This window comes from Thermobia domestica, chromosome 7 (genome assembly GCF_964235325.1).
Source record: "Thermobia domestica chromosome 7, izTheDome1.hap1.1, whole genome shotgun sequence".
In the NCBI taxonomy this organism is placed as follows: Eukaryota; Metazoa; Arthropoda; class Insecta; order Zygentoma; family Lepismatidae; genus Thermobia; species Thermobia domestica.
In genome coordinates, this window is record NC_137460.1 from 114124323 (window position 1) to 114137248 (window position 12926).

Consider the following 12926-nt stretch of genomic DNA (forward strand, 5'->3'; position numbering starts at 1 on the left):
ACGTGCTTGTCTTGCTCGGCTTTTGCCAGAATATCATTCACCTTTGTTCTGATTGGTTGCCCACTGCGAGGAGCGTCTTGGATATCGAAATTTCCAGAAGAAAGCACTGAACCATTTTATTTTATTTTATTTTTTGGATGTTGTTTTTATAACGTATTTTGCTTATAATTGCACACATTTCTTCACAGAACTGGGTAGCATTTGCACTTTCATCGAATTAAAAGTGTAAAATGTAACGCAATTTTGCAAAAAAAAATTCACTTATCTTCACGGCACAATATCTTACGTCTGATTATCCACCACTTTTTGCACATCTACTAACCTCAACTGTCAGTTCTCAAATAACGTTACACTTGACCCACTACAACTCATATATATCTTGAAATTTGGGACATTAACGCCATCTCGTGTGCAAAAGGCTACATATATTTTAGAACGACGACATATAACAACTAGCACTGTCAAGTGATAGTAGATATTTTCTGAAGTGATAGTAGAGAGGTTAGAGTAGAGATGGAATATATTCTTGGGACGCACAATTGGTTGCAGAAAACAGTTTCTCATTATCTAATACCGTTTTTACTCTACAGCAATTAACGTTTCCCAAATAGTTCCATAAACGTATATTTCCCGTGCGAAGAATACCATTTCAGCTAATTTATATCAAAAGCGTGATCAAGCACGCACATCGATTCCCTTGACCGTTAGTTCCTGTGCCCGGGTGTCATCTGTTGGTAACATTCCTCTAGGCTTCAAATGCGTACAATGGATTTTCATTGCTGCAGCATTTCTGGCCAGCCTAGCACAGTTGTTACGACTAATGAAATGACCCCCGTAGTATGACAAGAAATAACGAAAGAAAAGTTGAAAAATTATATTCATATCAATATGTATGATTATATAATAGTATGTAATTATATATAAGAACTTATTTTAAAAGTAATTTTTCAACGTTTACTAAGTTTTCATTAAATTTATTCTATATATATACACTTAAGTGGCAGACGTCATGAAATAGCAGTAAGGAACTAATTGACGTCTCGGAAAAATCGTGGAAAAATGGCGAAGAAGCAGACAACGAAGAAGCAGGCCACATGTGCTGAATGAACATGACCGGGGACGTATGGTATATTCGTCCGCGTAAAGAGAGAAAAAACAGCGTATAAGCTGACAGCACAAATTAATGAAGGGTGTCCCAGCAACGTGTGCCAGAGGCCAGTGTAGCGCAATTTGATCTTCATTAGGTATCGCAGCTGCAACCACGAGTGGCGCTACTAACTGCTCACAATCCCCAGCGGCGACTCACGTGGGCTTGAGAATACATGGATTGGGCCTTAGATGATTGGCAACGTGTAATGTGGTCAGATGAGTTACGTCCTCAGTTGGAACGCATAAACGGTAGGGTTCGGGTGTGGTGCAGACCCCACGAGGGCATGAACTCAAATTGTCAAGAAGACATTCTTCAATACGGTGGTGGCTCTGCAATAGTTTCGGATGTGTTTACAAGACATGATGTGGGTCCTCTGGTCCGCTTGAACCGGATATTGGCCAGTTCTTGCTATCTTTAACTGCTTGGTGACCATCTCCAGCCCTTTATGGATTTCATATACCTTTCCAACAATGAGGGATTCTCCAGTGACAACCGGGCTGCAAAGGTAGCGCGACTGATTTGATGAGCATTCTGGACAGTTCGAATGCATGACTGGGGTTCCTAGATCTCCGAACATGAAGCAGAGGTAGGATTCCATTAAACGGACCACTCGTGCTCAGGATTCTCCACCTGAAAAAACACTGAATTGTGGACGGCAATCGAGGCTGCATATCCCTTCAGTGAAAGACCAGCGACTTGTCGCGTCCCTGTCACCTCGAGTTATTGCACTTCGCTGCGCTCGAGGAGGTTCTAAAAATGAAAAATGAAATGAAATCTTTGAGTTTAACGTCCCACGGTTATGCCGGTTAGGCTAAAGGAGACGATGATGATGAGTAATGAATGAAATGGTGGAATGAAGAAAGTGAGAGGAAACAGGAGAACCCCGAGGAAACACACGCACACGGTGTTTGTCCACCACAAAGTTCACTTGGCGAGGGCTGGGATCGAACCCGGGACCCCAAGCACCAGAGGTGAACGCTCTAACACTGAGTCACTGCGGCCCCTGGAGGTTCTAAACGTTACTAGGTAGGTATTCCATGACTTTTGGCATTTCAGTGTATATTTATGGACAGTGCAAGCCAACACATTTTTTAAATTTTAAATATCTATCTATCTACATATATATCTATATATCTATATATCTATATCTATATCTATATATATATTCATTTTTTTTCTTGAAAGGTAAATCACATCATACCTGAACATACCACATTATATCATCTACATCATCTGGATATCTTTTTATCATAGACATAATTGCACAGTCTGGGCCAGCTATTTGGATTTCAGCTACTGGGTCAAGTAGAAATAACTTCTCATCACCAGGAGGATCTGCTTGGTCAATTGCGAGAAAATTCCACAATCGGACCCAACCATCCATTCCTCAAAGTAAGAAGATATTTGTGATCTTAGAAGTTAAACAAGGAAGTTATTGTCCTTTAAGTTCAATTGAATGTAAAAATTAAGCATAAGTATTTGATACACATACTATCAAATCTATGCAAGAGGTTTTTTGGAATAATCGAAAACTAAACGTATTCATCACTCCGTAGACTACCGATATCATTAGCAATTGATCAATTGATAACCAACTCACATGAAAAAATGCAATTTTAAAGTACTATATCCTAGAATTTAATGATGTACCATTCAGACTCATAGACAGTAATATAGGTATGGGACAATACGAAACATAGAGACGGCAAGAGTTCAAGTTTTTAATGTTGGAGTTATTTCCGTCGAACATTGTTTAGAGGTTTACACAACAGCAAAAAGTTTATGGAGAAATCTAGATTCACAAGCTCTTGAATATGAGTCTGGGCTAGTGATGTAAGTCGGGTAAATACCCAGTTGGTAGGTAAATAAAAAATGGGTATTTACTCTTTCTCAATTTACCCACTCAAAAACTGGATATTTTGCGAAAATATAAAATGTATGAAGTAGTTTGAAATTTTAATCATATTAATGGATTCTTCTATATTTTATATTGTAATGTACCACGTGAACCTGTTTGTAAACATCACAACATGTACACGTCGGAATACTACGCAACATTTGAGACTAATACAATAAGCAGACGACAGATCACCAGCACCTCCTACAAGTCACATGACGACATGGCAACAGTAGCGCCACCACCGCCGGAACGGCTACATATTGGACAGCAACCACCGAACAGGCACCAATCTTCTGGTCTCTCTCCTCTTGCTTGCATTGGGCACTAGGAGAACCCAAGCTCAAAGCCTCTAATCTGCTGCGCGACTGGCTTAGCTTGCTTCGGGGCTCTGTCGGGATCCCAACAACCTTAGTTGCTTAGCCTGATTCGGGTTTCCATGACTTTTATTCCCCTCACTGCTTGGTGAGGAGCATTGGGGATTCCCACGCCACTTTGCTAAGCCTGCTTCGGGCTTCTGTAGAAATCCTGTCCACGACCGCGCAGTCTTGGGCAACTTAATTTCTACACAATAGAGAAAATTGAACTAAAAGTATTTCTGTAAATACTGTTGTTATTGGAGAATTTTTATAAATAAACCAGTAGTGGTAGTCGATCCCGGACTCTGATTTTATCATCCTAGCTCTACCAGCAGAAATTTTACAATGTATTTATAAAATATTTCAAGTATGGCACGAAGGATAATTTTACTCTGGAAGTCATAGTAAACATTAGTTTTACTATAGGAATTTATGCACACATTTTAGTGCTAAATTTTCTCAGAGGTCTCATTATGCGAAGAAGTAACAGAAAGACTGATTGTTTGATTTCTACAGAATTATTAACTATATATGTACTCTTTGTACTCATTTGAATAACAAAAATATCTTAGGTATATTGCAAATATATAATCAAGTAGTAGAAATTAGATTTCTACCTACCGTGTAGTCTAACAAGCTCAATAAAGTAGTTTATTATGTGAATCACATACCTGTTTGTTTTGTTCTGTCTCTATTGGTGAGACAAAAGAACTAGTTGCTCACTAGGACTTATCAAGATCGTCAAATACGATTGTTCAAAAAAAAAAAAAAAAAAAAAAAGCCTACCTTGATGAAAAGATTTTTTAAAAATGGTTGGTATATAAAAGAAAGAAAAAAAGAGTGATTCATCAGCGCTCAGGCCATACGACTACATGAAATTTGGACAGAATACTTCTCTTGTTCCGAAAGCAAAGGATAAGAAAGGATTCTTTTAAAAACGTATTCTAAGGAAAACTCGAATTCTCTGGCAAGAATTGAATATCTCAAGAATTCCTATAATTAGAGAGATGAAACTCGGCATATAAATACTTCATTGAAAACAAGACAATAAATGTTTCAGCATTTTCGAAAATTACGAGGTGCTTTCGGAAAGTAACCTCCGATTGGTCACTGTGCGTGAAGCAGTGGAGGCAGCACTACCATCTTTGCACAGACGTGCGCGGTAGATCAGTCTGCATCCAGCCGTGATAGAGTGAAGGTTGTCTGCGCACTAGTCCCACTTTTGTAGCATCTCAAAATGTGTGATGCAATAGAAAACCCCGCCAAATGTGAGGTGCGAGCCGTTATACGTCTTCTTACGGCGAAACGATATTCGGCAGCAGCTGTGATCGGGAACTTTTTGCCGTGAATGGACCAAGTGTGATGAGTGAAGAAGTTGTTCGTGAATGGGCTCGTTTATTTTAAAGTGGACGAACAAACATTCATGACGAAGAGAGGAGTGGCAGGCCAACAGTGGTCACTGATGAACTCGTTCAGAAAATTAATGGGAAAGTTCGTGAAAATCGACGTTTTACAATCTCGAGCTTTCCAACGAATTTCCACAAATTTCCAGGATTGTGTTATATGACACAGAGGTTAGGCTACACGAAGTACTATGGCCCAAGGCACAGGTGGGAGATTTTTATGCTGATGGAATTTCTAAGCTAGTGCAGAGATCAGAGATATGATAAGTGCTTGAATGTTTATGGAAACTATGTTGAAAAATAGAGCAAAGAAGTAGTTTTTTCAGATGTATATAATAAATTATTCTTATTTACTTTGGTGTTTCCTTTTTAAACCAATCGGAAGTTGCTTTCCGAAAGGCCATCGTATGTTTGTAAGGGGAAATAAAATGGATTTCTAAATACTAAAATCTCCTTTTGTTCATCTTTGAAGTACCAAATGAGGATTCGCTTAACTTCAATATAAAACCTAGTGTGAATAGAAACAACAATTATTTTTTACAAGCTTTGACAACACAAGATTAAAAAAAAAAAAAAAAAAAAGTTTCACGAGTTATGTCGCTCCGTGACGGGAGTCAACTTTAATTTTTACAAACATATGACTACCTTCAAGTTGATACTTATATTACATTTAGAATGCTAATTGCCTCAGAAAAGCAAAATGAAATAAATTGAAATCTGTAGTTTTACGTTCCACAGTCATGCTCTGCAGGCTAAAGAAAACGAATTGTTAATGAACGTGAATGATTGTAGTTGATATATTAACGGTGGTTGTGGTGTACTCCCCATTTTCCAAGTATTTATATATGTAGAAATTACATAAACACATTCTACCAAAAATACTGGGCTAAATTTTCTATTATTAAATTAGATTAAACTTTGAATGATTATGAGGTTTTTCAGACTAATTTTTTTCTATATAATAAATGAAAAAGTGTATTATTTGTGGATAATTAAATTCATAAGCTTTCACAGACACCTCCATTAAAAACGATTTTATATATATATACACTTAGATCTAAACTTAAACCTAATATTTTCTAAATCAGCTATTCTTAGTTTTATTTTCCCTTTTTCTGTTATAATCATGTTCTAATGCTTTTCATTCCGTTATTAATTCTTCCTTGTTAAAATATATTTTGTAATTTTTGTTGATGTTACAACGTTCGTACCTTGATACGTTAACATTTGGATGTTGACGTTATATGAAGGGTAAGGGGGAAAAAAACAAGGAATGTCCATGTATGTGCTTTATCGGGTCCTTTGTCCTATCTGTTGGTGACTCTTGGTACTATTTGACTGTATATGCTATGCATGCGTAGATTTAAAAATGTCCATGTAAAAAGGGGCAAAAGGCTTGACTACCCTATTCTTTTTTACGCGGTTTAAAATATAAAAACGTCGTTTTCTCGAAAATGCAGTTTTGTGACATTCCTCCTTTTTTTCCCTTACCCTTCACGTTGTTAATATAATGCAGATGAAGCAAATGTTTTAAAACATGAAAAAAACACAAACTGTTCGTGAAATATGGAAGTTTAGAGAATGGATATCGTATTCATCTTCTTCTTTTATTAGAAAATGAACCTATAAAAATGAAAAAACTTAAAATTCTCCTAGTAAAAAATGAGCTGTTAGAATGGAATTTCAAAAGAAATTTATTCAGACAAGTGATTTCTATGTAATTATGAAAAATGTGCAATACAATACACAAGGTATTTTTGAAATTAACAGTATCAATGGACAGAATTTAAAAGGTCATTTTTTTCAATTGAAAAGTGAAATAAACAGATTTTACTATTAATATCTTAACTTGTATTATTATATATAAAATTATGTAAACTTACATGTTTTTATTTAAAAAAAACTGAAATTATGAAAGAAGATTTACTATAAAATTGAAATAGTGAAAAAAATCTATAAAATAAATCTTATTAATAATATTCAAAATATGTGAAAAAATGAAATCAAATAAAACGATCAAAGTGAAAAACAAGATGATGATGAAAAATTTAAGTAATCATACCTTAATTGAATTTAAAAAGCTTTGTAAAGAAAAGAAAATCAAAGAATGTACGAAACTAAGAAAGGCTGAGCTAATCAATCTTATCAAAAAATATGAAGATGAAATATCACAACCAATAAAACTACAACATCAAGGAACACATGTACGAAAACTTAAAGATAATTCCATTACCAAACTTTAGGAAAAAGTGCTTTATATGATCTGCTTAAAAATGTTTATGACAATGAACTAAGGAGATATGTGATATTAAAAATTAATAATATTAAACCTAAAGAACGAAAAGTGCTAAATAGATATACAGTATACAAATCGATAAGAAATTTTGATGGTAAAAATTAAGTGATTGTATAATTAGCATTTTCAAGACTAAGAAAATAAATTGGACAAATCTATCTACCTATTAGAATTTTATTAGAAATTTCAATATAATGTACGACGGCTGACCAACAAAGACTGAGACTGATTATTGTACCACAGTTTCCTTTGTTGCCGAATGCCGGCACGGTTGATACTTGAAAGAGTTGTATTTCTTGTATACTCTCACTAGGTGGCAGCATTGTCGTATCGGTAGGTTGGGAGTAATCCGCTGTGTTTTAGACACTGCTTCCATTTCGCCTCACAACGTGCTGTGTATATGCATACAATGGAGGTTAAAGTGCATTACCTCGAACAACAGTGTTTCAGTGATTCAAAGAATTCATGAAGGACGAGTTTCATGCGTTAAGCAAGGTGGACCTGGTGTTCCGGCCTCTGCTGTGACAGAAAGAAACATCAACACTGATGCTGTGATTGTCCGTGAGGATCGAAGGACAACATTAAATAAATAAGGCCGTGTCCAAAAGTGCATAGTGCACACTTCGAGGATGCACACTTGAAGTCTACAAATGGAGTGCGCACTAAATAGTGTACACTTCGTCAAATTAGCTTTTGATCCACATTGTTTACAGCGCCTCATCGTGGGGAATATAGAACATTGATAACAAAAGAAGGGAGAATTTCGCGTACTAGAAAAAATTATAATGCTTTTTTTTTTTAGATGAATGACTTTTCAGTTATATTAAAGATAAGTATATCGTACAGATTGAAAATATGTGGCAACCATAAAATGACTTAAGAGTTTTTTTCATGTATGGCAACAGCTCCAGCTTTGCCGTATCTGCAAATATTTAATCAGTATAAAAACCACTAAACTATTGGCGATGTTCTATTTTATTAGGCATGCTTGCGCGAGGGAATATTTATTAATCCTTGGAAGAAAAGTAGCACTAGTGGTTAGGGCGCTGATGACACTGTTGCGAAGTAGCTTAGGAATTTTATTGCAGGTGAAAGTAGGCAATTTGCAAGAGCGTTAGGACAGCGAAGGGAGCGCTATTTACAATAATGGCTCAAAACTACTTTGGGAGAGAGTTCATATTGAGTATAATTCCTTTATGTACGGTAGATACACAACAATGGCTTATATAATCAAGAAATCTGACGGTACAGTTCTCACTGACACGGATAGCATCTTAAACAGATGGAAAGATTTCTTTGACGATTTGCTTAACACGCAACCAAAAACTAGTGTGCGTGGAGAAAAGGAGATACACACCGCAGAACCGTATATTCCAGAACCCAACCGAATAGAAGTAGAAACCGCTATAAAGAAATTAAAGAAACTCAAATCTCCGTGTGTAGATGAAATTCCAGCTGAGTTAATTTTAGCTGAAGACGAAAAATTGTGGAACAAGATACACAAACTCATTCTCCTTATCTGGAACAAAGAAGAATTGCCACAAGAGTGGAAAGAATCAATCATTGTTCCAATTCACAAGAAAGGGGACAAAACTGGCTGTAATAATTATCGAGGTATTTCTCTTCTGCCAATATCCTATAAAATCCTTTCAAATATTTTATTAGCAAGACTGACCCCATACGCAGATGAAATTATTGAAGATTATCAGTGCGGATTCAGACGAAATCGATCAACTATCGACCAAATATTTACCATTCGCCAAATACTCGAAAAAAAGTGGGAATACAATACCCCGGTACATCAACTATTTATTGATTTTAGAAAGGCGTACGACTCGGTTAGGAGAGAAACATTATACAACGTTCTTACAGAACTTGGAATACTGAGAAAGCTAATTAGATTCATTAAGATATGTTTAAATGAATCCCAAAGTAAAGTCCGGGTAGGAAAATTTTTGTCCACGAGCTTTCACGTCGAAAATGGCCTGAAGCAAGGAGATGCGTTTTCGCCATTATTATTTAACTTCGTTCTGGAATATGCTATAAGGAAAATCAAAGATAGCAACCAGGGCCTACAGTTGATAGGTATTCACCAGGTTATGGCATATGCTGATGATGTAAATTTAATAGGGGATGATAGGAGAACAATGGAAAGAAATGCAGAGCTCTTATTAAACGCTTGCAGGGACATGGGTTTAGACGTAAATGCAGAGAAAACTAAATACATGGAAGTGAGTCGGGACCGGAATACAGCAAATTATGAACGCGTTAAAATATTAAATAATACTTTTGATAAAGTGGATAGTTTCAAATATCTAGAATCAATATTAACAGACGAAAATCATATTCACGGAGAAATTAAATGTCGACTAAAAGCAGGGAATTCGTGTTACTATTCGGTTCAAAATCTCTTGTCGTCGCGAATTTTGTAGAGGAATATGAAGCTTAAAATATATAAAACGATAATCATGCCTGTTGTTCTGTATGGCTGCGAAATATGGTCACTTATTCTGAGGGAAGAACATAGACTGAAAGTATTTGAGAACAAGATCCTGAGACGAATATTCGGACCCAAGAGGAACGGGAATGGGGAATGGTGGAAACTTCATAACGAGGAACTACATAATTTATATGGTTCACCCAACATTGTTAGGGTCGTCAAGTCTAGGAGGCTTAGGTGGGCGGGTCATGTAGCTAGAATAGAAGAAAGTAAAAATGCTTTCAAAGTCTTGACTGGAAGACCAATCGGAAAACGACCATTAGGATGACCTAGGCGCAGATGGGAGGTCAATATTAAGATGGATCTCGCAGAGACTGGAATACAAAGTAGTAACTGGATGCAGTTAGCTAAGGATAGAAGTCAGTGGAGAGGTTTTGTGAACGTGGCATTGAACCTCCGGGTTCCATAGACCATAGAGTTAGTTAGTTAGTTAGATACACAACAATGACACTATAATTGTCGTCGTTCTACTGTATTGCTTAGTTACAGGCATGCAGATTAGACTATTTCTACCATATTTTGCTAATGTTGAAGTTCTTTATATGTTACTCTTTCTTTGTGAATCTATGGATTTTACCCGTAAATCTTCAAAATAGTGCCTCCATATTCTTAATCTATACAAAAAGTTAACACTAACAAGGATGACAAGGAAAGAAGTGGTGGAGGTGAACAACATGGGAGTCAAAATTTGCAGGAAAAAGCTGTATGCCACTATGAAATACCAATTTATAAGGAACGCGTGTACTCAAGGTAGATAACCCTAATTAAAGTAATATGTTAAAAAATGATAACCCTAATTAAAGTAATATGTTAAAAAATATATAAGATTACTATTTTATAAGCCCGCTTAAATTGAGTTATGTACATTGTATACACTTCAACATTAGCGTGGACTTCACTATGCTTTCGGCGTCCTACATCTTTCTTGAAATATACCCGCTGTCCCTCCTACATGCTTCCCATTACGAAAATGGTTACTCAGTAACGAAACAAATCCCCTCGTCCAAATATAACCATAAAAAGCTACTATTAATCTAATAAGAATCTTATGAAAATTAAGAGACGGTTTTATTAAAAAAAAACAGTATGCAATGTAGTGGCACTCATTGTTCAACTATACGAAAGGAATTATTTGCTCATAATCAATTCATAATGGATACCGTAATAGGATTATATGAATTAAAAGGAAGGGAAGTCTTTACTTTGGCCATTTCATTCAAAGAACCAATTCGTAATCAAGACTGAAAAGAACGTGCCCTGCGAACCTCTAACCTGCCTTCACTCGCTGACGCTCGCTCGGCAATACTATGTGAATTAAATATTAAACTTTGGTACAGAAATGAACCAACCTAGTTACTAATATATATATATATATATATATATATATATATATATGAGCTAACAGGCAAGTTCTCAAAACTGGAACCTAAAGATCAAATCGCTAAATCGAAGAATAAATAAATAAATAAAAAATAAATAAATAAATAAAAAGGCCAAAGTAAAGACTCACCAAGAGGAATTTGTGAAATCTTTGATGAAAGTGGAGAAAGAAATTTTGGATCTGTATTTCACTTTTGGACAGCTGTCAAAAACACAAAGTGTATGGTAATTGGTATATTACAGTGTCCCAAATGCAAGGAAATATGGTAGTTTTGAAAGGAATTTGTTTAGAATCAAAACTAGAAAATTAGGGCTATCTACCTACGAATTAACATTTGCTGCCAGATGTAGCTGTAGCTATAGTGAAATGAATAATCTAAGTATTCATTATTCTATGCTAGAGCTTAACATTTTAATTCATACCCAATTAAAATTTGTCATTTACGTGCAAATAGCTCCATTACCGATAGTGTAGTTATTTCAATTAAGCTACATAAACCATGTAATATTCAAACACAAATACCTCTATAGCATTATTAAAGAAACTATTTGGTTGCTTTCCCCATACTATTTTAAATTCCATTGCATACTCAAAGAACACAACGTAAATACGTTTGTTATTTGCGTAACATTTTTATATTTTACTTGTAAAATCACTAATTTGTATATTTATCAAGTAAATTATTATTAGATCAGCCGACAAATATATTCGCCTCAACAAAAATATTAAAAACATGTCTTTTAAAATTTTATTAAGTCACTTTGACATTATTGTTGTTCCTACTACGAGGAACTCCCATCTTAAGTACGCAAGTGTGCTAACGCAGTGTACATCCTCGCACACTACGTACTATGCACTCGAAGACTTGTGAACTTGGACTTTTCGACGCACACTAGGTGACGTCAGTTCCGGAAATAAGCGTACTTAGAATGCACACTTGTATCTTTTGGACACGGCCTATGTGAAGTGTTGGGAATTTCATATGGTACTGTTTTTTCAATAATGCACGATCACCTCCATATGTCCTGTTTGTGCCCGTCGGGTACCATGACTGTTGACTCCGGAACAAAAGGCTGCGCGAGTTGAGACTTCCCATGAGGTGCTGCGTTCCTTTGCTGAGGGAGGCGATGAGTTTCTTCAGTCAATTATCACTAGAGATGAAACTTGGTTACATCACTACGATCCAGAGGGAAAGCAAGCCAGCACAGTGTGGAAATCACCAGGTTCTCCCACACCAAAAAAGGCGAAAGTTCATCTGCAGGAAAGGTTATGGCAATCACGTTTTTTGATTGTAGAGGAATGATTTACCAGCATGTAGTTCCCCCTCACACTACTGTTATAGGGGCATACTACACTTCCGTTTTGGCCACTCTGAGGAAGCACCTTCGAAGAAGCGACCTGAACTTCACCAAAATGGTTGGAGACTTCATCATGAGAACGCATGACCTCACGTTGCACTTCCAGTCATGGAATATTTAGCTAGATTCAACATCACTTGTGTGCCACATCCACCTTACAGTCCCGATCTCGCTCCGTGCGATTCTTTTCTGTTACCGTCTCTTAAGGCAAAGTTCCGCAGTACTCACTTTGAGAATTCTGAAGCAGTGGTGAAAAAGTGTGAGGCGATTCTGAAGGACATATAAAAAAAATGGCATGCATCATAGCGTGTTCCAGAAATGGCACGAACGTTATAAAAAGTGCATTCACTCAGGAGCGGACTACTTTGAAAAAGATCATGTAAACACAGAGTTTGAGTAATGAGCACATGTTTTCAAAAATCAGTCTCAGTTTTCGTAGATTGGAATGAAATTTCACACAGTGAAAAGTGTTCAGAAACTTTTATCGAGAAATTTAAAGATAAAGTAAATTCGATAGAAATTTCATACTATAGGAAAAAAAATCAGATTTTATACGAGAATTCAAAGAAAAATTGAATTGAG

At 36.1% G+C, this 12926-nt stretch overlaps 1 protein-coding gene across 4 annotated transcripts in view; it reads right to left on the reverse strand.

Annotated features, from left to right (window-relative positions):
- LOC145690362 (cilia- and flagella-associated protein 44) overlaps positions 1 to 12926 on the reverse strand; it is a 253414-nt gene that overhangs the window by 152053 nt on the left and 88435 nt on the right. For all 4 annotated transcript variants that reach the window (XM_081765185.1, XM_081765184.1, XM_081765186.1 and 1 more), the window contains one exon: positions 2352 to 2536. In XM_081765185.1, coding sequence (XP_081621311.1) covers positions 2352 to 2536 — 185 coding nt within the window. The remainder of the gene's footprint in view (positions 1 to 2351; positions 2537 to 12926) is intronic.